This window comes from Camelus bactrianus, chromosome 7 (assembly GCF_048773025.1).
Source record: "Camelus bactrianus isolate YW-2024 breed Bactrian camel chromosome 7, ASM4877302v1, whole genome shotgun sequence".
In the NCBI taxonomy this organism is placed as follows: domain Eukaryota; kingdom Metazoa; phylum Chordata; class Mammalia; order Artiodactyla; family Camelidae; genus Camelus; species Camelus bactrianus.
This window is the reverse complement of record NC_133545.1, coordinates 12,647,924-12,675,584: the sequence shown is the minus strand read 5'-3', so window position 1 is coordinate 12,675,584 and position 27,661 is coordinate 12,647,924. Positions and strand designations below refer to the sequence as shown.

The window sequence follows — 27,661 nt, the reverse complement described above, 5'->3', positions numbered from 1 at the left end:
AAAAGGGGGCTGTCATGCCCAGCCTCACAGGCTAGTGTGAAGAGTGGCTGAGACCCCACACACAGGACACTCAGCAGACACTGGCCGCCCACTGTATAGATTTATGAACCTTGTCAAATGGGAACCTGAGTTGGAAGCTGCTACGTATACATTCATATTTATAGCCTACCACTGGCTCTCGCCCACCTTGACCCCACAGCCGCCAGTATGTGGGACTGACACTAACTGATGGATGTGGCATAGGGACCGCTGGTTACAAGTCACATCATTACCAGCGTCTTTCAATTTAGTAGCCATGTCGTGGTCATAGAAGAGAAGGTCCTTGTTCTCAGGAGGTGTTCAAGGGGAGAGGGGGATGATAGGTGCCACCTCCTTCCACACGGTTCCAAAAAATAGAGAAGGGGTGATAAGCCAATGTGAAAGTGTTACAGCGGATGAGCCAGGTAAAATTTACATGCGAGTTCTTATTTTTGCACCTTTCATGTCAGCTTGAAATTATTTCAAATAAAATTTAAAAATAACTATGAGACAGAGAAACAGGTAACTCCCATTACTGCGAGAATGACCTATTTATACAAGCATATCCCAGCAGTCAGGTTTCTTTTCTCAGGAAACAGCACAGGCAGAGTCGAGGACCTGCCTCAGGGCTGGGAAGGCAGCCCCTTTCCTCTCTGCACTCCCACAGGGACGCAGGCTCTCAGGGAAGCAAACCCCCAGCCTAAGCAGTGCCGCCTCTGCTCCAGCCTTGGTGGGGCTCCTGGCTGCGTCTGGGGGCGTGAGAGTGAGGTACCGCCCACAGTCCGCCGGGAGGCCAGTCCCCATCCAGCCTCAAGTGCTGGTTCGGCTCACATCGGCTCCCCTCATGCCCTCCAACAATTGGCTTCCCAACAGTTCCCAGGCCCTGGACAGCAAAGCAGGGAGGGTCATGCCAGTGGAGGCTGCTCGCCCTTACCCTTGCCGTAGGAAGTACCGTGCAGACCGCTGACCCGCCAGTCAAAGTTCTGCTGGCAGATGGCATCAACGTAACTGGTGCTAGTGCCATGGAAGAGCTGCCTCTCATCCACCGCCTTCCCTCCGTTTCTCTTCTGCATCTGCCCCTTTTGCCTAGAATCATGGACGTGAGTATGTGCTGGAGGCAGGGGGCGCTTGCCACCCACCATGGGCCACCCAACCCGAGAAAACACATTTTATCACAAGTGTCATGAGAACAGGAGACTCGAGTCCCCGAAACTGCAGCCACCGGCCAGGGACCAGGAAAGGTAGAGAGCAGGACCTGGGCAAAAGCTGAGGGAATCCTTCCCTCCACGGCTGCAGGCCCCCAGTGACTCCCTGAGCTCCCCAAGCAGACAGACCAGCCCCTGGAAGGTAAGTGTGCTTCTTCTCACTCTCATGCTTCCGCAGGGGCTGAGCCGGGGGGGCTGGAGGATGCTGGCTGGTGGGGGGCCACCTCCCCCCTCCCCTAAGTTACCTTGATTTCATCACCAGGCCCAGAGTACAGATGACACTGCTCCAACCTCTCGTGGGGAAAGGTCAGCAGGACCTCAGGCCCACCATGGTGACCTGCTGTGGACCGCCCTGCCCCCGCCACATGGACAAGTGTCCAAGAACACGCCAGTCCTCACGCACAAAAATGAGGCCCCTGCTCTCTGGCTGCCGAGACAGTAGCTTTATGTTCCCCAGGGTGTGGCTGGCTTATACTGACCCATCCCCTGTTGATCTTCAGGGAGGCACAACATACAAGTGCAAGAGCTGGCTCTGTCACTAGGGGAGCCTCAGCCCCCATCTCTCTAAAGGAACAGCCAGCACTAAGTTGCATAGGAGATGAGGTGCACAGAAGGACCCAGCTCCTGATGGCAGCTGCTATCTCTGACTGTCCCAGCAGCCCGGGGCACGTTTGGTAACTGACTGTCTAGGGGGATCGTCACCAGCCCACCAAGAGTGAGCCCCAACGCACCACTGGTAGACTTCCCAGAGGGCCACGTTCTGGACCCGCTCAATCCTCTGAACGCAGCAGAAAGACATTGTTCGGGTAAAGAGGCCCCAGACCTTCTTAAACTCTTCCGAGGAAGAATGGAGGGTGATCCTCTGTAAGGGACGAATATTTTTGCTCTGTTATTGTCAAAATGCAGAATATGCATCAATCTCTTCCCAAGGCTGCTCCTAAAATACTCGAACTGCACAAATGCCCAGACAGCATTTACCACGCTCCCCTTTACCCCATGGGGCGGTCACCCAGGCTCAGGGTGTATGCAGTTACGGTCACCTCCTTTTTCTCCACTGTGAATCCAGCCTGAAGGACATCCTGGGTGTCCCCAGCACACCCCTGCTCTTCTTCTGACCCCACACAGGGCCAATCAGAGTTTACAAGACCCCACCGCTGGGTGTGGAACACACACATTTGGCAGAGAAGGGACAAGCCCTGTCTGGCAGCAATGCTGTGTGAGCCCCAGCGACGGTGAGCACCGAGGGAGAGGCCAAGCTGCTGACAGCACACAGCAGCTCAGGAGCTCACAAGGCTCACAGACCGATGGGCACCCCTCCCTCCCAGCTAAGCCCGCCTCTCCCTCGGCATCTGGCTCTGGGAAAAAGCCCTTCTGATGAGCTGGCTGGGGGAGGGTGCACTGCACAGTGACAACCCACAAATCCCTGCACCTGTAGCCTGGACTCCAACCAGCTTCCCTGTTCCCAGCTCCACGAGGCTTGGTCCGATGACAGCCCATTTGGGGATCTCTGGGGTGCCCCTCTACACCTTCCTTTCCCCTACCCTGAATGCAGCCTTCTAATAACCACCTCACCTCCCAAAGATCCTAAACGATCAGGGCTCTGCGTGAACATCCACGGGTCTCTGCAATCCAAATTCTGACTTTGGACTCCCCACTCCCATCTCACTGGAGGCCACCCAACCCCTCTCCCTCAAGCCCTGCCCCTCTCAGACCAGAGACCCTCAGGGATGCCTGCCCTTAACATGGCCTGCAGTTTGGCCCCCTGACCAAGGGTGCTCCACAGCACCACCCTGATCCCTCTCTCTTGCTTGCTGCCCCGTCTACGCATGCCCTCCCCCAGAGACACTGCGGGTCCTGACTTGGGATCCTTCACCACCCAGTTTCCAGCAAGTTGTTATTTCTCCCCGCCCTCAACCAGCATAAGCGTCAGCCCAGTGGACCCAGTGACGCCTTCCTTGATCCCTGAAATACAGCTGCCTCGTCCTCTGATGCCCAGCCCGCCTCAAGTCCTGCCTAGGCTGCTGGTGTCCGAGTGTGCTTTGTGCAGCTCCACACACAAAGTGAGTCCTCCTAGGGCAGAAGTTGGTATACTGGAAAAGCCAGTATGCACAGTGCTTGCCAGGAAGGCAGTGGCAGAGGCCAGGCCAATCAATCCATGTACACAGGGCGTCAGACGCCGGCTTAAGTTCTCTAACCTAGTTAGTATGATCCCCGCCAGCCGGCAGGCCCCAAAGGAGCTGCTGAATCGCCCGTGCCTTCTCTTGTCTTCCAGTAAGTACTGAGCACCTACCAACCACTACCCTCTGCTAGATGTCCCTCATCACAGTCAAATCCTCTGCTGGCTTCTTTCCCTTTTCATGCTTAGTAAAATAAAATGCTTGCAAAGCCGCTCTAAAGCTTCTAATTTATGCCCTTTCTAAAAAATTTCCAGTTCATCATCCTCCCTTCACAACATATCCTCTCCCCTCAGGCCAAACCATCTCCTGCAGTCGTCTAGCCTTAAAATGCCCATGATCTGAAAGAAACCAAAACCCTGACACACCTCTTCAGTGGTGGAGGACACAGCCCAGTCCGCTCACACTCTCCCGTGTCTGAGGACACCCCCCTCCCCAGCTGGAGGCAGCAAGAGTCCCATACCTTAAAGCCAGTGTCCAGCAGGGCTGAGCGGTCCCAATGGTCAGGAATGTTCTTTGGGCCTTGAAAATTGACGCCGCTACAAAAAATGGAAAGAAAAGCACTCAGTTTGTTCTTAGACATAAGTGGATCTCTTGGTGGTGCCTCCACCAGCCGAGGCCACCAGTCTTGAGTCTCAGCACATCATCTTGTGAGAGCAGGGAGGAGGTGGGGAAGCACATATACCACCCTCCACCCATGAGAGCACTTCCATCCTTGCCTATGTGCCCAAAACCAAAACCATCAGGCACGAGGGATCCATTTCTCACCTGCACCCCAACGCCTCCCTGACTGAAGCAGCAACATAAACCCTCATCCACGATTCCGAAACTCAAAGAGCCTTGACACTTTTATTAAAAACAGCCTCAATGATGTATAGGTAGCACATATGTTTTAAAAACAAAATTGGTGTTGAAAGTCATCTGGCAGTAGCAATTTGATGAACTGCTAAGAGGCTACTTGTGGTCTATTTATATTTTCTTCTTAAAGTGACTGCATTTTTTTTTAATTGAGGCTTAGTTGATCCACAGTGTTAGTTTCAGGTATACAGCAAAGCGACTCAGTTATACATACACATACATACATGTTTTCTTCAGATTATTTTCCATTATATGTCATTACAAGAAACTGAATATAGTTTCCTGTGCTATAGAGTAGGTCCTTGTTGTGACTATGCATATTTTTACTGCAGAAATATTAGCATGTTTAATTACAGGGTGCCACGTAATATAAGCAGCTCACAATGTTTCGAAAAATAAAATAATAAAAGCTGAGTTCTAAAACACCTGTGGCCCAAAGGGTTTAGAAACAAGGGCTGTGAAACTAACTCCAAATTACTCCTGCTCAGTTTCAGAATGCTGTGTTCTTCCTACAATAGATCTACCTTCTGTTTCTGCTGGCATGAGACATGTACCTTCATCCTAAGCCTCAAAGAACTCCCACAAATAACTTTCCTAGGAAAATGGCACAGTTTAAAAATAACTAAACAAGTTCTCACAAACAAGAATCAGCCAGAAACAGACCCAGAAAGACTGAGGATGCTGAAATTACCAGGCAGATTGTAAAACAACAACTATTCTTCCTATGTTTAAAGAAATTAAAGATAAACTTTAAAAACATGAGTGAGGAACAGAAAACTATAAAAAGACCTGAGGAGCTGAAAAACCACCAAACAAAACTTGCAGAAATGAAAAATACAATCCTTAAAGTAGAAATTCAGAGGACAGGCTTGTTAGCAGACTAGATGATCTGAAGTGTGGGTGAGCGAGCTGAAAGGTACTGGCAATGACGTTATCCAGAGTGCGGCGCAGAGCAGGAAGGAGGTGACCAAGGTGGGGAAGAGGTGGAGATGTACAGAACAGAGTGGGAAGGCTGGAGTCTGGTCAGAGCCCAACTGAAGCTCCAAAAAGAGGGTAGCGAGAACAGGGTGGGTCCATCTTCAAAGAATAAACGAGACACACCAGCCACAGGTTTAAGAAGCACGAAGGATCTCAAACAGGACAAACAGAAGCACATACCCAGACACACCACCATGAGAGTGCATAATACAAGACGAGCAGGAAATCTTAAAAGCATCCAGAGATGGGGGAGAAGTGATTCTGGAAAAGAAGCATCCGTTAGACCAACAGCTGATTTCTCAAAAGCAGCAATGGAAACCAAAGGACAGTGGAGTGGTATCTGCAATGTTTTAAGAGAAATAACTACAAGCACTAAGTCTACACCTAGTGAAAATATCTTTAAGATTGAGGGCAAAATAAAGACATATTCAGGCAAGAAAAAGCACAGACTTTTTTTCCACCAGATGGTCATCTAAGGAAATCTGGAAAGCCAAAGGAAATGGTAAAAAGGGGAGTAAATTTAATGCAACAAACATAGTATAAAAAAGCAGCATCTCGTGAAGTTAAAAAATAGCAAGCCCAGAGAAAGGTAAGTGAAATAAAGTATATGAAGGCTCTTATATTAGGTGATAGGAGGGCAACGATACTGACTTACACCTAAGTGTATTACATGTTGTAATTTCTAGAGTGGCCTTAAAAAAAAAAAAAGTAATACAGTGTGTAACTTCCAAACCAGTAGAGGGGGGAAATAATTAAATGACAAAATATATCAAAAAGGTAAGAAAAAAATAAGACACAATCTTATGAAAAAGAGCTTCATGGAGGATGGAAGGACAGTAAGCAACTAAACCAGATACCTGATGTGCAAATGCTGTTTCAAACCTTACACTAAAATTCTGAATATGGAGATCTGTGACCCTACTAACTGTGTCAACATAGGATTTGTTTCTGGAAGCGACCCACCCTAAGAGTGTCAGTGGCCACGGACGCCCAAGCAGACTTGCTTGCTGGAGTTACGAACGCCAGCTACTGTCACACAGGTTAGAGGGAAGCACCATGCACTTTGCTGGGCAACAGAGAGGGGAGATCCTGAATCACTCATACCTTAGTCTGAATTTAACCAAAATAACCACTCTTATTTCTGATATGTGGTGTCTGCTGTGGCCCCCGGAAAAGTAAGTAGAGTGACAACAAAAGAAGTCCAGTCTCAGAAAGCAGACGGATTTTTCTAAACCATGCCTCAGGCAGGCTCTGGATAGGGAAAGAATCAAAAATGATGTCCAGGAGTACGATTACTCACATTTAACCAAAACTCTAAATCCACAAGCAATCCATAGAAAAGACTGATACATTTAACTAAATAAACAAGAAATAATTCTGCATGGCAAGATACTTCATAGACAAAGTCAAAACACAAACGACAAAGAAAAAAATTGCAATTTATTTAACAAACCGAGGGCTTATCTCCCCAATAGTTAAGAATCTTAATATGTAAGAAAACTACCAAAAGGTTAATAGAAGAACAGGTGAAAAGACCAACAGTCCACAGAAAAATAAAGGAAACTGGCCCTTCATGTTAGGAAAAAATATTAAACCTCACTCATGAGAATAGCAAAAATCCAAGAGCTCGATGACTCGCTATGTTGGCAAGGCTAAGGGAAACAGGCACCCCACACATTATGGGGTGAGTGCATAGCAGTTCAGCCTCATTAAGAGGAACGTGCACTTACTTAGTAGGACTCTAACCTGATGACTCACCCCCACAAATATGAAATAGCACATACACTAGACATCCTTTATGGTGTTATAATAGCAAAAGATTGAAAAAAATGCAAAAAAAAATCCCTTGAAAGGGGACAGATTAAATAAACTATGGTACATACACATGACAGAGAACCATGAAGACAGAAACAGAATTCAGAAGACTTCAATGAACTGAAAGGGAGTAATTATCTATTTTTTTCCAATTTGTATATACTGTGAAATGATCACCATGCTAAATCTAGTGATGATCTATTTTTAAGTGAACAACAAAAAGTACAGAAAAGAATATACTGAAGGTTATATTTTATGCAAGAAGAGGAAAAAAAGAAAATACTTTTTTATGTATACGCATTTGCTCATTTTTGGAAAAAGAAACATAGCGAAGGTAAACCAGAAATTGATGAAAATGGTTACCCATCATGGAATCACTGTGAAGGTAACAGTGAGGAGGATACTGACTACCGACTATACCTTTTCATATAGTTTTGATTTTTAAGTCATGTTTTATACATGGTCAAAAATGAATTTTAATAGGGAGAAAGGGAGGCACACTGGCTACAAGGGTACAGGGAGGGGAACTCCAGGAGGTTACTTTGTTAGACTCACAGGCGCTCTCTTTTCTTGGACTGATAACACCTTTTCCCTCTAGCTCCTTTAAATGACCTTGCCATGCCCCCACAAACACAACCACTGAAGTCTATCTGTGAATCTTAAAAGGACCAACAGAAACACTCTCGGTTCTCCATGAAACAGAAATGAGCCAAATGTCTCCAGCTAATGGAAGGGGCAGCCCACTAACAGCACGCCGGTTACAGTCCCAGCTTGGGCTGTGCCACACCCAAACTAACGGGCACTGTGGTACCTCTCATCCACCATCCAGGCCACCCTCCCCAAGTAAGTGGCCGTGTGGTTTGGAGAGAACTGACCCCTCCCCTCCAGCTCCAATCCAGCACACTTGCCTCAAGCTTAAAATTACTGCCCCAGAGGGGTCTGATCAGTGAAAAGTTCACACATTTGCCCCCATTAGCTACAGGAGGGCCTCCCTGCTCCTAAATGCTTACAAGGCCAGGAATTACCCTAGTGGCTTCTGGTAGTTTGTGACATAAAGGACCCCACTCTGGGGATGAAGCTGTCCCATGAGCACCTGCAGCACCTGTGTTTGGTGTTTTGGGTATTCCACGATATTCAAGTACTAAAATAGTGGGGCTTTATTTGTATAACTTTTGGTGTATTCCATTATTTCACCATTTACAAAAATTCAGGTCTGTGACTCAATTATTCACTTGAAAAGATAAGCTGTCGAACTGGCTTCAAGTTTAGACTGGCTTGTAGATCACAACAAGCAACCCTATAGTTACATATCATAAAGTCTCTACCCACAAGGATAATTCTCTCTGGTTCAAGACCTTTCCAACTAGTGGAGTATGCATGACAGCAGTCAAATGGCTACAGCTGACCCTGCACTGAAATTGTCACTCATACGTGACACAACCAGAGGACAGAGGGGAACCTAAAATACTTTGTTAGAAACAAAAACCACAGTTTGCTACCACTGGAAAAAATCTTACTCTAAAAACAAATATACAAAAAAAAAAAAATAGAATAACCCAAAGAGCTGTTCAAGAAGATCTCCTCCAAGTTGTAAAACAAAAGATACAATCACTTGAAGATGGAAACAAAGAAAAATATTAGGAGTTAATTTATTACTTTTGCCTCATCATTCTCTAAATTAGTCTAAACTCAGAAAGAACTTTTTAGCTTCCGGAAAAATTTGCACAAGAATACCTTCATGTCTCAATAACACCACTTGCCAACTTAAAGATAAAATATCTAATGAAGTGATTTTTTTGGTATCTTTTTCCTCTATGTTGTGTTTGGCTTATCATTTAATGCTTTACTGATTGCATCTGCATCATCATTAGAATGATTAACATTTACCTTTTTATAAATTTATGTTACATTTTATAGCTTTATAATACATGCTAATACTTTTCTATTTGAAATGTGGTAGTAGACACTGACTTTCCCATTTCATGAATCCTCAAGCCTTTTACAGATCACTCATATAAATAGCAGCACTTTGGTAGTAAGTGAAGGAAAGCACAAGTACACACAGAGGGGGACAGGGCACAGGAAACAGAAGCAGAGAGTACCAGGGCATCAGTTTGCAAACCAACTCACCCTCTTAATGCTGTAGCCAATCTGAGAAGGTTTCCTGTTCCTGCAGCAGAGCACACGCCAACGGACATACACACTATGTAACAAGTTCCCCAAAGCTACCTACCACGTTTGCTTTATCTTCACATCCTGGGGAGACACATATTTGGGTCTCCGGCAAACTTTTCGGACTGTGCCATAGACCAGGTTTTTCTGAATGAAGGCTGAAAAACGAACAAAAATACCCACAGACACGTATAGGACGGCAATGTTTTATAAACACAAATTAAATGGGTTGGAAAGCTAATCCAAATGTCAGAACCCACAATCAGTCTGTTAAAATAAGGCAGCTTTACACATTTCAAATATTCATAAAGAAAACAGGTATCTGTAGGAGACTGGGTTTAATGAATGGATGAATGATTAGTAATTGACATATCAATTATACATGAGTGCTTTTAAACTGCTCCTTCCAATCTTGTTTAAATTATTATTTTGCTTAGCAGTTTTTCCCAGCTTGGATATAAAAAACTTCAGCCCAGCCTGAGATCGAATTACCACATCTTGAACCAGTGGGATTTATAGCTAATATAATACTTTTACTTTTATAAGACTTTTTAAAATTTGACTAAACTTACCCTGTAGCAGTATTTCTCAACCTTTTAAAACCTGTTCTATCTTTAATAAATGAAATTCTTGCCCCACGTCCACCTGAGAGATTCTCAGATTCATTCTGAGGGTGGGGGGTTGACAAATCACAATACTTGCATGTTAGATTACATGTCCCAGCTCACCAGGAAAACTCTGTCAAGCATCACTTTCTGCACTTACAGTATAAACAATTTTCTTTCACTTGAAAAATACTTTAGTATTAATTTGTAGATGTCTGAACTTACCTTACTGTATTTGAGCATACACCCTGTGATCACCTAGGTGTACCTCACACTACAGCCCAGGTAGTCATCAAAAATGGGCACACCTGAGGAGAGGTCCCCCACATTCTACTGGGAGCCCAAAACCCAGACACAGCTACCATAACCCCTTCAGTTACCCATCACTCAATCTCCCATCAATACCCTGCTAATTAGCTTACTTAAACAAGGTTTTTCTTATTGGTCTGGGGATTAACACTGTGATGAATTTCAAATGAGCTTTTTAGTGGTGAAATTAAGTTATTCAACATATGTGGACTGGCAAAATATGTCTGAGACCCATTCCCATCCACCCCACGGATGGGATAAACATGAGGCCTCCCCCCTAATTTACCCTTACAGAGGATATACTAGGCTAAGTCCCTCAACAAGCCCTAGCCTTGGGGACTCCGCCCAACTGACACCAGCTAGCAGGTCTCGGAATTCTGCCTCTGGAATCTTGGCGTTTGTCTTGAGTGGCTGTTTTGTGACAGGAGTCCCTAAAAGGACAGAACCAAGTCTTCCCTGATGCTACAGAACAAGTCATTTGGCCTGCTGTGTGTGTTTCTAAGAACGTACTTGCTTCCCAACAAGTATTTAGTTGATAAATGTGAGTGGCAGATTGGCGTCTAAGATTTGCTTTCACTGTATCTAGCAGGGAAGTGATGAAGGGGGAAGTTAACCCGCTTCAGAACTTCTCCTGTGGCTACTGTTAACTACCAACAAACATCCAAAAGAACCGTGCCCGCCCGAGTGAGCTGGAGCCAGGCTGCAGTCACCTGCTGCGTGTGCTCTTCCCCACCAGCTCCTTGGGGTTCTGCCCCCTGGCAGTGGCTGCCTAGGCTGAGAATGATAAAGGACGTATCTGACATTTCTGATTTATTTGTTTTGATATCGTCCAGATACTTTAAAGAAATATTTCTGTGGTCGGGAGCAGTCAGACGTGCGCTAGCTAGATAGAGCTGCCCTTCAGGCCAGTCCTGACTTATTGTTTCATGCATTTCTCACTGTCTCCTCTGGTGCACTTGTGTTTATCAGACTGTGGATTGCAAACCACCTCATGGATGACTGGCGCTCCCAGCAGACACTGAAGACGGGTGAGCAGTCCTTGCTGTAGAGCAGAGGAAATTTTAGGCTCTCTGTACAGGCACATGGAGGGGGCAGCGATTCTACTCAGAGCAAAACCACAAGTGCTACAAAACCACAACCAAAACCAACTGGCTAAAAGCAGACAGATAAAGTGAATTTAAGGTAACTCATCAAAGGCACTTGGCTGCCTTCCACATAGAAGAAGGTCCACAAAAAGAGAGTCAACATTAAACTGCTTAAAGGCAGGCCCACTTAATTTCCTTAAAAAGTGCTGAAAATTCAGAAGGATTCAGAGTGTAAAATATGAATTTAAATGCAAAACTGAACTGAACAGGGATGAACTGATAAATCCATGTGGAAATGGCATGAGAGAAGCCACAAAAATCTGAAACTTAAAAAAAAAAAAATTCCTCATAAATCAGCCACTGGAAGAACCTAACCAAAGGGTGTTTGGTCTGCTTCTGTCTGTCTGTCAAGGCAACTAGAATAAGCCATTTAAGGCCCAGATTCAGGACACCACGAGCAGAGCACATGAAAGTCTGCTTCCCAGCAATTTTTAATTGAAGTGTGTCTCCCACGTGTTGAGCTGGCCACCAGGCTATGGTGAGGCGCCTACAGAAAAGATGATAATGACTCTGCCACGCCAGGAACAGGGACTGAGGTTAACCCTCAGACACAGAGGGACTCATCCATGGCCTACGGGACAACCACCCCTGCTAATGCTGCTTGTCCCTACACCTGGGCTCCTGTCCCCACTTCACTCCCCTAGGCCGCCTTTCCTGCATCTCACTGGCCGGCCTCATCTGTTGACAGGTCTACCTCCCCTTCCAGACTCAGCACTTCAGGAGCAGGGACCACCCTGCCCCTCTCTTTCCTGGCCCTCAATGTGCATGGAGCTCCTCCAGGGTTAAAGTGGAAAAGGCAGAGCCCGCGGATGACCAGGCCCTGCTGGGTAGGGGCGGCAGGTAAGGAAGTACCTTTGAAGTCTAACTCGTATGTGTGCTTCCCGGCCTGGAACATCATAGTGGCTGCCTGGGCAGCAGCCCCCGGGGTACAGTACGCCAGGTAGGCCTTCTCCAAATCGCTGCTGCTGACGCTGGTCGTGGGGTGCTCCATGTCCTGTGGAGGGACAGCCAGACACTTGGTGATGGTGAGAAGAAGACAGATGCTGGGGGCCATCCATGTCACCCTGCAGACATGCCCTGGTGGATATTTGTGCCCTGGGGGAGGCAGAGCGGAGAGGACCAGGGGACTGGGCTGTGGCAGGAGAGGGAGGCACAGGGTAAGAGCTGACACGACTGCCTCCTAAAAGTTTCAGGGAAAACAGAGGACAGTAAACATGGGCCCTGCTACCCAGATAACCGCCATGGGAGCAGTGAAGGGGGGACGTGCAAATTACTTGTAATGGTGGGCATCACCCTTCGGTTGAAGGTGAAATGTCAACAGGGAGTTCGCAAATGCGGCTTCATTGAAGGCCTAAGCAGTGCTGCCTCTTCCGGCCTATGTTCCCACCACCCTTTCATCAGAGTTCAGTCCTCCCTGCTGTTGTCTTTTTGGAGAGCTCTGCTATTTTTTTCAGTTATCCATTTTGATCCCCTATCCTCTCTCCAATTATCTACAGGATATCAAAAATTTTGGAATGGACTCAGTTTGAATCCTGGCTCCTAAATCTGTTACTTCTGCAACCTTGGCAAGGGAATGAACCCCTCTGAGCCTCTATGATCTCCACTCTCTAAAAGGAATAATCACAGAGCTTAACTCATATCCATGTCGTTGTACAGTCACTGTCCTCAAAGAGCTGGAGAAATCGTTAAAATAAGGCAAGGAGAGCACATAGCACAGTGCCTGGAACAAAAAGCAAAGGTGCCACAGAAATACAGGGCGGATCCCCGGACACACACGTCTGAAGTTCAGAGAGGAATCTGGTGGAGACAGAGGTACTGGCATCACTCAAGGTGGCCACCAATGTCAGAAGAAAGGGGGTATAGACTAGATCCTGGGAAACCCAAACCTTCACAAGGGGAAGTAGAAAAAAGATCATGAAGGAGATAGAGGAGGAGCAAGAAAGGAGACTGAGGCTCCCATGGGACACAATAAAAAAATTTTAAATAAAATAAACAAAAACTTAAAAAAAATAAAGTCAAGCAATCAAACAAAACAAAAACACAGAGATACAGAGAACAGAGTGGTGGTTAACCAAAGGGGAAAGGAGGTGGAGGGGGGATGAAATGGGTAAGTCATGACGGATAGAAACTAAGCCTTTGGTGGTGAGCATGCTGTGGTACAGACAGAAGTCAAAATATAATGTTGCACACATGAAACTTGCATGTTATAAAACCAATAAATGAATAATTGAAGAAAGAAAAGAAAGGAAGGAGGGAGTGGGCACACCTGGGTGGAGGCTGGGAACACCATGGGATTTGGCACCTGTGCCCTTGGCCAGCATCTCCAGCAGGACAAGGGTTGCGCCTGGCCAGGTCCCCACTCCTGCAGGCGTTCTGTGAACAGGGACCAGATGAACGAGCAATGGGAACAGAAGTTGGATTCTGGCAAGTGAAGGAATCAGTAGAGGTTTTCCATTTAAAGCAGAGATGGTTGGGTTGTTCCGGTACAAAAGCAGGGTGGGGGTAATGGCAGAGCTTTTAGATCAACACAAAAGACATCACAGGAAAGGGGGTAAGGCAAAAGGTCTGCCGATACTAGAAGCCTGTTAAGAATAATCCAGAAAGGATACAGATCGGGGCAATATATCCTGGAGCCCACCATCTCAGGGATGTCAGGTTCATTGTAGGAAAATTCAGTGGGCCAAGAAGAGTAACACATTCACACACAAGATTAGGTTATGGGTTAAACTGTGACCCCCTCAAACCTATGTTGAAGTCTTAACCCCCAGTACCTCAGAACATGACCTTATTCGGAAACAGGGTCATTGCAGGTGCAATGAGTTACCATGAGCTCATATAGTAGGGTGGGCCTTTCACCAATATGACCAGTATCCTTATAAGAGGACGGCCAAGTGAAGAATGCTGTGTGATGAGGAGGCAGAGACTGGAGGGATGCAAATGCAACCAAGGAATGCCAAAGGTCACCAGCGGACTACCAGAATCGAGGAAAAGACATGGAAGGGGTCACTACAGGTTTCAGAGACAACATGGCCCTGCTGATGCATGGATTTCAGTTTCCAGCCTCCAGAGCTGTGAGACAACATACTAGTGCTGTTCTGAGCCACCTAGCTTGTGGCACTTTGTTATGGCCATCCATGCAATTAACACAGGGTGGAGGCAATTTGGACCTGAAATTCGGGTGTCCATCCTGAGCTCAGGCAGAGAAGAACCTAGCTTTTCTGATAATCAAGGGAAAACTGCCTTGAACTGACAATTAGCAGAAAACTAAGACAGAAATCCAAGTATGGGGTGACACCAGAAGTGTGTGGGAAAGGAAGGGATGGGCAGGTCACCCCATGAGGGGGCCCAGTCATTGGTACTAAATGAGACCACGCAGCCGGTAGTCACCGAGTCCACACACGCACATCTGAATGCACCAGCATGTGGTATGTTGGTAATACCCACGTACAGGTCATTCCCAGACATTCTCACTGTTCTAAAGTCTCAGTGTTCTAAATGATGCACTCCGACTACACTGCAATAAAGGAATGGTAGCCTAGAAAAGAAAAAGGGAAAAATCTAAGTTGAGTTGTTGAAGAAGGGCCCCTGTCCCCAAAGCTGTGACATCATAGCTTTTGAAGTCACCTAGGAAAATGTTACTTTCACATGGGTTGTCCCCAGGGTCCTGTGTCATCCTGCTCGGCCCCTAAAAGGAGGGCAAATCACCAAACAAAATGTGAGCGGCATCACACCTGCTAGGGGCTTCTCGCCTGCTCCATGTTTCCCCATGACGACCCCAGGTAAGCTCCAACCATGGAGTGTGACAAGCTCATCCTCATCTCCCCCCTCAACGCCAGGCTTGGTCTCCCCCTGCCCCGCCCTCGGCTCCTGACAAACCGAGAGCGATGCTAGAGAGCCTCTCTGAACACATCAAGGAAAGACAGAAGGAATCCCAGGATGCTCTGAAGAGGGAGATGGGCAGGAAATAGGCAGATGAAGCAGTCAACATGGAAAGGTTACCACTGGAAGAAACAGAGATGAAGAATGAAGGCTCAAGTCACCTGCTGAGAGTGACCATGTCCAACTGACCAGCAGGCAGGGTACAACAATACTCTGTCCTTCAACTGGCCAGGGTCTGCGTCCTGAGGACCTGCTAGGTGCAAGCACTGTCCTCAGCATAGGGGTACACTGGTGACAAAAGAGAGACAAAGATCCTTGCCCTCATGAAGCTCACATTACAGAGTTCCCAGAGAGAAAGACATCCTAAGTGCAGTTAAGAACAAGAAACTGAAGCTTTAACAGAGCCTGTTACAACCCAGAAGAATACACATGTCTACTCGACCACATTCTGGAGAAGTTGCCACTATAGAAATGGAGACCTCCTTATACTTGTACCTCTGCAAGTGACCAGGCGGCTCCCCTTAATCTGACTCATCCAAGAACATCTTCAAATAATTGACAGCAGCAGTTATTCAATCCAGATAACAAATTAATACCTGAATTAAGTCAATTTTCATACACCTACCTACCTACCTTCTGTAAAGCTGCAGAAAGCCAGCTCCAAAAAGCCTTAAACTTGATTCCACAGCTACACCAACATTGCTTCACACACAGGCACCTGCCCTGGATTATCTGTTCAACAGTTAGAGAAGCATCTTTCTACCCTATTTAACCAAACATGACCTCGCTACAACTAAGGCCATTCAGTTTTCATGAACCAACAGATTGTTGTTTTTCAAAGATGGAACTTCAAACAAATACACTCCAAATTATCCAGTTTTGTTGTAATTCCCCCAAAGCAAGCAAGTCACAAGGGGATCTGGAGAACTTCGGCTCTGTCAGGGACTCCCCAGAGCAATCCTTGTGCCTGTGTTTGGAAAGGCTCCTCCATCACAGACCACAGAGGAGGAAACACTCACCCTCTTTCCATGACACTTACTTGTCTTCCATATTCCTGCCAAGAACCAAACTCATCGGTCCAGTACCAAACCCAGTCAGTGGTGAGGATAAAATGTGGAGGTTTGGTGACTGAGGAGGCTGTGGAAAGGCGGCGAGCCCGGGTGGCACCGAATGTCATGGAGTCAAAGTTCAGAAAACCAATGAGAAAGCTGCTGGCTGACTCAGTGCATGTGACCCTGCAAAAGAACACGAGATGTCAACTGAAAATTCCACCAGCCAAATGAACTCAGGCCCCTCAGCTTCCACCATGCTCTTCTAGACACTTGGCTGGAAGATGTGAACATGCGTGTGACCTGCACACTAAAAAAAAATGTGGTGGGAGGAGGGGACACCTGCTTTTTAAGATTAGTTTTGCTGTGCAAAAATAATAAAATCATGATAGCATGGGAAATTCGTTATCATGACACTCATTTCACTACACAGAAAATGTTGGTTAAAATATTCTTTTTTAAAATGCATTGCTTGGTGGGGAGGACATAGCTCAGTGGTAGAGAGCATGCTTAGTATGCACGACGTCCGGGGTTCAATCCCCAGTACCTCCACTTAAGTAAATACATAAATGAATGAATAAGAATCTAATTACCACCACCCAAAAATTTTTTTTACAATGCACTGCTGAGCTGGCAAGAAACAGAAATCCCAAAAAGCCAAAAATAGTTAACATATATTGAATGTATGTGGGGCAAGCCAGCCCTTGTACTAAGTGTTTTATACATATTAAGGGATTAAGTCTTCCTGACGCCAAGGCTGAGACTTATCTCCATTTCACAGATGGGAAAACAGAAGCCCAGGAAGGTTAAGAAACCTGTCCAAGGTCAAAAAGCTAAAGTTGGTAGAGTTGGGGTTTAAAGTCAAGCAGTCTGGCAGAACAGGCTGCACTCTGAGCCACCAGGATCTCTCCCTTTCTAAATACTGCACCGCCAAGAGCGAAGGGAAGGTCTGGAGCCAGAGAGGTGAGTGAGTACCAAAGCCAGTGGGCTGTCCCAGGGCAATGTCAATGAGTAATGACAAAGAGCCCTGTTTTCCGCAGTAAGGAGGAAACAGGAAACAAATGCAGGGTCTGAACAGGGTCAGGGGTAAAATCCCCAAAGAGACAAGTCTGCATAAAACTATGATCCGAAAGACTACACACCCTTAGTGAAGGGAGGCTGGGAAAGGAATCAGCCTTTCAAAGGGAGTCAGCTAGGAAATCTGCCTGTGTCAGCACTGGCTCTGGGTGGAAAGGACGAAAACCTCCACTGAGAACTCAAAAACCACTCAGGCATCACAAGTTAAGCTGATTCACACTTCCTGTGTGAGAATTAACTTTAAAGACCCATAGTTCAGTTCCCAGAGAAGCAAACAGATCCTCTCTGGAGGAATTCACCTTCAACCTAGGCCTCAAAAGAACTTCCACAGATCAAGTTTCAGCAAACGTGAGGTCACAAATAAATCAGAAAACAGAGGTGGAAATAAGACACATAAGCAAAAATAAGCAAAAACTAATCAGTCCACCAAACACAATAAACATCACTGTTCTCGGATACAGATATACAATATGTATAAAGTGTTTTTTAAAGTTAAACTGAGTATCAAAGTATGAGTAAGGATTAAGAAACTATAAGAATTAACCAGGTAAATTTGAAGAAAAAAAACAACAGAAACTTTAGAAGTAAATAATACAATAATTAAAAATTTTCAATCATAGTAGATAGGACACACTGCATCTCAGACAAGGCTGACCTGGTGAACTGGGTGACCAAGTGAAGAAATTTCCCTACATACAGCAGAGAGTGAGAGAGAAGCTAAAAAGCAGAAAAGATAAATAAGATCTTAACATATGTCTAATTAGAAGTCCAGAGAAGCAACACTTGAAGAGATCATGGCTGAGGAGCTTCCAGAACTGACTAAACATAAAGCCTCCCACTCAGAAAGCACAGCAAATTATAAGTAGATTAAATAAAAATAAATCTACACATGAACAGATCTTACTGAAACTGTAGCACCAAAAATGCCAAGATATTTAAAGCATCCTTGGTTGTAAAAAAATAATAATAAATTTTAAAAATAATAAAATAAAGTTAAAAAAAAAAGATATTTAAAGCAGTCAGAGAAAAAGAAGAGATTACCTACCATAATGGGTTGAACTGTGTCCTCGCAAAAGATATATATTCAAGTCCTAACCCTTGGTACCTGTACATGTGACCTCATTTGGAAATAAGGTCTTTGCAGGTGTAATCAAGTTAAGATGAAGTCATACTCAGTCAGGGTGGGTCCCAATCCGATGACTGGTGTCCTTATAAGAAAAGGCAAATCTGGACACAGACAAAGACACACACAAGGAGAAAGCCATGAGACAACAAAGGTAGAGATCAGAGTAATGCAGCTATAAACCAAGGAATGCCAAGGAACACTAAGGATTGCCAACAGCACCAGAAACTAGGAAGAAGCAAGGAAGTATCTTCCCGTTGAGTCTTCAGACAGAAGGTGGCCCTGCTGAACCTTGACTTTGGACTTCTAGCTCCAGAACTGTGAGGGGGATAAATTCTTGTTTTCTTAAGTCACCAAGTCACCAAGTGGCACTCTGTTATGGCAGCCCAAACAACTAATACACCTACATTTATATTAACAGCTAACTTCTAAACAGGAGCAATGGAAGCCAGAAAAAACAGTGGAGTAATCTTTGAAGAACTGAGAGAAAATACCCAATAAAGCTATCTTTCAAGAATGAGGATGAAATAAAGAAACTTTCAGACAAACAGAAAACATATCTGTCACTAGACTCTCACTGAACTAACTTCTAGGAGATGAACTTAAAGGAAAACGACCCCAGGAAACATAAGAACAAAGGAATTGTGTGCAAAAAACAAAATGGTAAATGTCTAAATTTAAACAATTATTGACTGTATAGAACAATGCTAATTTCTAACTTCTGGGATTAAGAAAATAATAGAAGCAATATTTATATAGTACATCTTATATGCCTGGCATTGTTCTGAGTGTTCTATGCATATTAATTCTTTTAATTCTCACAATAATCCTTTGATGTAGAAACCATTATTTTATCTACTTGATATATGAGGAAACTGAGGCACAGGAAGGCTAAGTAATTTATCCAAATCCACACATGGAGTAAACAAGTTTAAATGGACCTAGTCAAAATTCAAGTATTAAAGATTCTTCTATTGTTTGAGAGAATGATAAAAATTGTGATTAGCTTAAGTTGTTAACCTAAAGTTTATTAAGTTAAAGGGTCTGTTTTTCAAGGTAACCACTAAAAAGACCAGAAATTCACCAACACAACTTTCAAATTAGTAGATGAGGGGGAGAAAATCAAATGAGGGAAAAAACACCAAAGAAAAGATCCCAAAGAGAAAGAAATACAGAAAAAGCAAGTCAAATAGCAAAAACCAAGTTAAACAGTAGAAACAAATTCAAAATGTATAGGTAATCACAATAAATGAATAAATCATAATAAATAATTTTCAATTAGAAGACAAAAATTGTCAAGCTGAAAAAATATCCAGTTCTATGATGTTTACAGGAAATACACCTAAAATAGAAACAAAATTGCTTGAAAGTAAAAGAATAGTGAACAGTAGCTAAAAGAATGCTGACATAGGTTTATTAATATCAAATGAAGTAGACTTATGGCCAAAAAGCACTGCTAGAAATAAAAAGCATTCACTTTATATTACTAACCGGTTCAATTTACTAGAAATGTAAAAATGTTATACTTGTGTATACTTCTTAACAGTTTTAAAATATGTAAAATAAAAATTGACTGAATTACAAGGAGAAACTGACAAATTCACAGTGAAGTTTAACATACCTTTCTGGGTAACTAATACAAGAAGCAGACAAAGAAATCATTAAGGATGTAGCAGATTAGAACCACACAATCAACATACTTCATCTAAAACCACAGCCAAAAGTCTTATGTACATAGAACCTTTACCAAAACTAGCCATGTACCACACCCATAAAGCAAGTCTCAACAAAATTCAAAGGCTCTGTTATTATATAGTTTGACCACAATGCAATTCACTTAAAATTAAATTTTTTAATTAATTTAAAAATACACTTAGAAATAAACCATGGGTTATATAATCTATGGATCAAAGGATAAAAGTTTGTTCTTCTAAAAAGGAAAAAATATTAGTAAAATTAGTGCATCTCTGAAAGACTGATTAAGAAAAAAAGAGGGAGAAAAAATAGAATGGCAAAAAGGGACAAAATTAAAGATGGCATAGACACTAAAAGTGGTATTATAAGCAACTTTATGACAGTGAGTTTGAAAAAAAATAAAATGAACAAACTTATAGAAAAAATAGCAACTTACTAAAACTGACTCAAGGGAAAACAGAAAACTTGATGGGCCCTTTAATAATTACAAGAAATTGGGTCAGTAGTTCAAAATCTTTCCAGGAATTAAACATCAGGCCTAGAATTTTTTTATAGACACATGATCATTCAGGAAAAAATAATTCTAATTTTACATAAACTTTTTGAGAATAGAAAAAGAAGCCATCCCAATCTCATTTTTATGAGGTTAGGAACTTCGTAAGATAAAAACCAGGCAAAGGTAAAATAAAGTAATTATAGACCAATCTTATTTAAACATAAACGCAAGAATTTTAAATCAAATATTGGCAATCCAAATTCAGCATTGTGTGTGTATGTGTATGTTTGTGTGTGTGTATGTACACATTGATGACAGGCTTGGGAACACAACAGACTTAACGTTAGAAAATTAATATAATTTACTACATTAACACATAAAGGAGAAAAAAACATGGGCTCTTAATTAACACAGAAATAGTATTCAATAAGATTCAATTTCTATACACAATTTTTGAAAAACTCCTGGCATACTAGGAATAAAATTAGAATTTATTAGTAACACCAATGGTTCTGAACATTCACTTGTGCTTAAGGAGAAACATTCAAAACTTACTCCTTTTGAAACTAGGGAAAAAAGAAGAAAGAATAATCTTCCAGCTATCACCACTTCCATCACAAGATAAGTAATTTTTTGGGAACTATGTGAGGTGATGGATGTTAAATATTATTGTGGTAATCATTTTGCAATATATACATATGTCAAGTCATCATCTGTACACCATAAACTTCTACAGTGTCAATTATATCTCAATAAAACCGGAAAAAAAATTTTTTGAAAAAGGAAGTGAAGAAGCTAATAGATCCCTAAAGAAAAAAAATCTAACAAAAGACATCCAAGACGTTAATGGAGAAAATTCCAGAACTACTGAAAGATATTAAAGATTTAAATGAGATGCTATTACGTGTATGAATAGAAAGTTTCGGCATCATTATAATGTCAATTCTCCCCAATTTAGATTTTTTAAAAATAATAGCAGGGTTTTTTGTGAAAACCAGTGAGCAGATTTTAAAATTTCTAAAGAGGAACAAGTGACCAAGAGCCAAGAAAATATGAAGAAAAATCAGGTGGGGATTTGCCTCACCAGATACCAAACTTACTTTACAGCTCTTACAGATGATACAGTGTGGTAACGACACAGAGAAACACAGAGCACTGAAACGGAAGAGGCCGGAAACAGACAAGTGTGTATTTGCTAACTCAACACCCGACACAGGCAGCACCGAAAACAGGTGCAGAAAAGACGGCCTGCTTACAAAAGGAGTATCTGGTACCTGAGTCCAAAATTAAGTTATAAAGTGTGTTAACATTTTGCCAAATTTGGCTCAGTTTTGGTGGATTTAAAAATAAATTAACTTCTGGAAATGAACAGTGGAGATCTCTACACAAAAATGTGAACATATATGTTCAATGCCACTGAACTTTACACTTAAAAATGGTTAAAATGGTAAATTTTGTTATGTGTATTTTATCACAATTTTTAAATTTTTTATTAAATCAATTTTTTAAAAGTGGTCTTTGGAAAAACTGGTAATTCAGCTAGGTAAGAATGAAACTGATGGGATACTTCACCACACACCAAGAGAGATTAAAATGGTCTTTAAAACATTTAAGACTTTCAAAGAAAATTCAGGGAGATTTCCTTATGGTCTTGGAATAAAAAAGATTCCTTAGGACACATAGTATAAAACTATAAAAGAAAATATGGATAAATATTTCTCTTCATTAATGGGTACCATAAGCTGACAGGAAGAATGTATTTATTTTCAACACACATTTAATATCCAGAAACCAGAAGAATTCCTAAAACTAAATAACTAAAAACACAGCCTTCCTGCTCAACAAAATGGGCAACTTACAAGGACAGACGTTTCACAGCAGAGGAAGCACAAACGGCCACTGACCATGTGAAGAGACCCTCTCCCTCACTTGGACGCAGGGACGTGCAAACGGAGACCCCATTTGACACTGCAGGCTGGAAAAGTGCAGACATCAGACAACACCAAGGTGGGGGAGCTGTCACTGCAGGCCACTAACAGGGTGGAAAGCAGTGTCACTTTGGAAAACAATGTGACATCACCTGGTGGAGCGGAGCTGAGGAGGGACCAGCTACCTCCCAGCAGGTTCACCCCTGAGCATCTAGCCAACAGAAGCCCGTGCACACCTGCACTAGGGGGCTGTCAGCCCTCAGAGAAGTCTCCATGTAGTTCCATTCAGACAAGGTTCAAGGACAAGCAAGACCACCTGTGTGGACAGACGTGGGAACCGTGGTGGTTTACGAGGTGGTCACTGACCGGAAAGGGGGCGAGAGGGGGATGAAAATGATCCACATCTGGATCAGAGTGTTGGCTATGTGAGTGTAGGCCTTTCTCAAAACCCACTGAACTCTACACTTAGTATCTGTGCACAGTCACTGAATATCAATTTTAACTTCTAAGGCCTCAGAAAAAGGAAGAGAAAGAGAAGGGGGAGACCGGTAAGGGGTGGCTATGTGAGCCATTTAATCTTCCTAAGGGGGATAATCTGTTTCACATACTTTACCAGACCAGCAGCAATTTGCGCATAATTGTATTCCAAGCGCAAATTTATTTTATCTTCTCAAAAAACAGGCTCAAATTCTTGTCTTGGCAACATATTTTAGCAAGTTCAATCCAAGAAACAAGTATTCGAAAATAAGGCTACCCAGGACTTTCCCATTTACTCAGAACTGACTAAGTGAAAATACTAGGCCATACTTAGAAAAATAAATAAGGCTGAACAATAATCAACAGCAGTTCAGCTGTACAACTTCACAGACAGAGGCTAAAACTTCACAAATGATTGCCTCTGGCTTCTCTGGACTAATCAGTGAGGAGATGTTTACATGATCCATCCCAGCAGTAAATAACTCAGAACTCACTTGGTACCACCCTCTCCACTCCCCACGGCTCCTCCCTGAAAGGAGAGGAAGGTGGGCGAACAGAGGCACCAACCACCAGCATGAACGTCAACTTCTAACTTCCAAGCCCAGAGTTCACACCTCCAGACTAGGCCGCTTACTCTGTGTGTGTGTGTATGTGTGTGCATGTGTGTATGTGTGTGTGCACGTGAACAAGGCCCATCAAAACTGAACCCCGCTGTGTCAATTTTCACACCACACACACCGCACAAAGCAGACACAAGTGATGGATTTCATACCCGTCTCTTCTGGGATCACTATATGCCTCTTCAATGAGCTCCATTTTGTGCAAATCCTTCCATTTGCCTCCATCCAAGACTTGCCATCGATATGGCAAATGGAAATGGACTCTACTGCACTTATCTGAAATAAAGACATAAAGAAGTAAGCATGCTGGCAATAATTAGCATGGCCTGGCCCTGTAGTTCTCAGTGGGTGTGGTGCTACCTGCTGACCTGGAAACATTCTGGAAATCTGGGAAGGAGCCTTTTTTTAGTGCAGTCATACCTGAGCATTTAGGTATTGAAATACTATGTATTTTATTATATAGATTTTCCTTTTACGTCTCTCGTTTTTCAGGACATTAAACTGATTTTTTAAATATGTATGTTGGTACGTTACATTATGCATGACCTTCATCTCATGATAGCAAAGAAGCTGATCACGAGACTGTCAGAAGCTCCACCCCTGCAGGGGCAGTCTGCCTGTGCATTTTATGTGGCATGTGGAAGGGCAGCAGTCACACCAAAGACAGGGCCCCGTTCATCTCTACTAGAACCATCCCAACCCCAGTAGGTCCTACCACATGTGGGTCAGCAGCGTGGTTCCAGCCCACCTTGATCTTTCTGGCTACTAACTCACCCCTCAACACACCCCACTCCCTGAAGGAATTACACTCACTGCTCTTTCCCCATCCATATACACACAATGGCCCAGATCTACAATTTCCAGCCAACTGCTCCCCTGCACCTTCCCAGCGCTCCCCGGGCCTCTGTCACTCCTAGCACTTTTGGCCTGCCTTGCCTTGGCCCAAACCAGCCTGGAACGCTGCCCACATCCTCCACCTTTCAATAGCCTATGAGGTTCTGGAACATCCCTACAGAGGGATGCTGTGAGACGAAAGAGAAACAGGAAAGAAGAGTGATGGAAAGCTCTGCACACTGACACCTGCAAGATAAATGCTATCAGGTGTTGTGCACAAGGTGTACAATGCCTCTATTTGGGTAAAAAAAAAAAAAACCAGAAAAAGATTAGAGATACTCTGACTAAATACACACACACGCACACTATTATTCCTTGCAGGGGGAACCGGGTGTCTGGGCATAAAGTTATAAGGAAAGATTTCTGTTTTGAATTTTCAATCACAAAACTATATTACATAGTCCAAAAAATTAAACATCTAGTTAAGAGAAGAAAAAACAGTGTGCGTAGTGCACCTGTGAGAAAAGAAAGAGACTAGACATATACACCTGTGCTTGCGTAAAATCTTTATGGAAGGATATTCAGGGAACTAGTAGTAATGATTGCTTCTGGAGGGAACCTGGGTGCTGGGAAAAAGGGGTGTGAGGGAGGCATTTCCTATTGTCTTTTGTACACTTTTAATTCATTTTTCAAAATAGTAACAATGAAGCTTGGCTAATTTGACACCTGAAAAAAATTTAAAGTTTCTAAGATCTTCTGCACTCTTTCAGGCCAAGTCTTGATGTCACTTCTTTCCCAGAGACTCTGCCAGGGTACAGGGTAGTGGGGAGGATCAGAGAGTAAGTGGGGAGGCCACCTGGATTTGTCAAAGACCAGGGCTGTGGCCAGGCTGACGGGGCAGGAGAGCACAAAACAGAGGACTTAGGGAACAAGAGGAGAGACCCCGACCAAGGGAAGCTCCTCTGAGTTCAACAAGGCTGGCAACAGCCACATTGGGGACTTAGGATGTCCTGCCTTGTCCAGAGTTAGGGCACAGACAGCTCACACCAGGCAAAGGGACCTCTTAGACCCCTGACCATGGGTGTGGACAATAAAGTGATAACCAAGGGCTCCACCTGGATGGATAAAAAAGGCCACAGCTGTGGCCCAGAGGTCACAACCAAGTAAGATTTCCTGTTTCCCACCAAAGGGCACTAAGGGAAATGGTCAGGGAGGAGTGTTCAGTCACTCGTCTATACAGTCTGGCACAGGTGAGTCCTGGACAACCTGAACAGAGGCTCTCCCCTCAGGAAGGCACCTGTCAGGGAAGGCGCACATCCAGCCCTCTCCAAGCCAACACCTCCTTGGGAAGGGCATAAGGGCCAAGGGAAGGCACTGTCATCAGGCGGCAGGCCTGGGGCTTCCAGCTCTGACTCCGACCTGAGCGTGGGGCCCACACTGCTCACAAGTCAGAAGGTGCCCGGAGGAGGAGGATGCCAGACAGACTCCCACAGCCACGGGGCTGGTGAAAGTGGAGTCCCAGCTCAACGATGGAGGCTTGAAGCCCCTTCTCTGCCACATCTTTCCTGGTCCTCCTGTCCCCTTCCTCAGTTTCCTTCCCTCCTTCCAATGCTCGCCACCTCACTGTGGAATTCCAGAGTCTAGGCTCTCTAGAAGGTGACTCACAGAAACCAAATCAATTTGGCCAAGTACCCACATCCCCTTTTCTCCCTACTTCCCTTGAAATGACAGACCACAGAGAAGTGTAAGTCCAAAAGCACTGGAACACAGAAGTACCATCAAAAGACCAGAATAACTGAAGGATTCCTAAAAAGATGAAGCAGTGAGAATCAAACCAACAGAGACAGAGAGAAAAACACATACGAAATACACAGAAGAAAGCCACCCCAGAAGTGGGAAAGATCTGGGCTTCACAACTCAGAGTCAGATGTAAGAGGAGTAAGAAAGACACCCAGACAATACCGAGAACCATGAGGTGTCCCCTCAGGGCCTTGCTCGCTCTTTGTCCCACGGGACATGTGAGTGTGGCTACAAGGGCTGGAGAGAAGAGCCACTGAAGACCCCACCCCGATCTTAGAACAAACACTAGCGGCCCCCACCCCCAGACACACACACACATACATACCTACACAAGACGTACCGCCTCTTCCCCATTAAGACTGGAATCAGAATCACCGCCACCAGCAGGCACAGGGATTTGAGTGTCAACATGAGTAGACAAGCAAGAGTCACCCAACACACGAGGAAAAGTAACACAGGCCGCTAACTCACACAGAAGAATCAACCCCTAAGAAAATAATTATTAGAGAAAACAGAGCAAGTGTAACAACTAGACCTAAACATAAAGGCTAAATCTCTAAAACTTCTAGGGAAAAAACCATGGGAGAAACATTTTTGTGGGCCTGGAATAGGCAAAGAATTTTAGGACACAAAAAACCACAAACCATTAAAAAATATATTAAAATGGACATCAGTACTAAACTTCTACTCTATTCGTCCAAAGATATTGTAAAGAAAACAAACATGAAAGACACAGACTGGGGGAAAATATTTTCAATGCCTGTATCTGACAAAAGCGTGAATAAAGAATACTCAGAACTATTACAACTCAATGATGAGCAATCAAACAACTCAAGAAAAAAATGGGCAAAAGAGTCACAAAAGACCACACGTTGTAGGATTCCGTTTATATGAAATATCCAGGCAAACCCGAAGAGACATAATGTAAATCGGTTGTTGCCAGGAGCTGGGGGGAGGGGAGAATGGTTAGTGACTGCTAATGTGTATGGGGTTTCTTTGGGGTGATGAAAATGTTCTAATATTGACTGTGACGATGGCTGCACAACTCTGTGACTCTATTAAAACTATTAAATGAATTGTACACTATGTGAAATATACTTAATATCTTAAAGCTGTTATTTGCCTGTAAAATAGGCAAGATTTAAACAGATATTTCATAATAGATATACAAATGGCTAATAAGCACAGGAAAATAACAGTTAAAAAGGGAAATGCAAGTGAAAGCCACAATGAGATATCACTACTCATTTACTAGGATGGCTAAAATTGAAAAGACTGATAATACCAAGTGTCACCAAGGATGCAGAGCAACCAGAATTCACATGCTGCTGGTGGGAAGGTGAAATATGTCCACTTTGGAAGACAGTTTGGCAGTCTCTTATAATGTTAAACAAACATTTACCA

General features: G+C 43.8%; 1 protein-coding gene across 3 annotated transcripts in view; it reads right to left on the bottom strand.

Annotated features, from left to right (window-relative positions):
* The window catches only part of PARP12 (poly(ADP-ribose) polymerase family member 12), a 39,321-nt gene that overhangs the window by 1,439 nt on the left and 10,221 nt on the right, over positions 1 to 27,661 (bottom strand). The window contains exons 5-11 of one of the 3 annotated variants that reach the window (XM_074366926.1): positions 23,776 to 23,899; positions 16,198 to 16,393; positions 12,132 to 12,294; positions 9,282 to 9,378; positions 3,861 to 3,936; positions 1,955 to 2,085; positions 953 to 1,104 (exon numbers count right to left, since the gene is read on the bottom strand). In XM_074366926.1, coding sequence (XP_074223027.1) covers positions 953 to 1,104; positions 1,955 to 2,085; positions 3,861 to 3,936; positions 9,282 to 9,378; positions 12,132 to 12,294; positions 16,198 to 16,393; positions 23,776 to 23,899 — 939 coding nt within the window. The remainder of the gene's footprint in view (positions 1 to 952; positions 1,105 to 1,954; positions 2,086 to 3,860; positions 3,937 to 9,281; positions 9,379 to 12,131; positions 12,295 to 16,197; positions 16,394 to 23,775; positions 23,900 to 27,661) is intronic. The other 2 variants (XM_074366927.1, XM_074366928.1) reach the window with 2 other exon arrangements.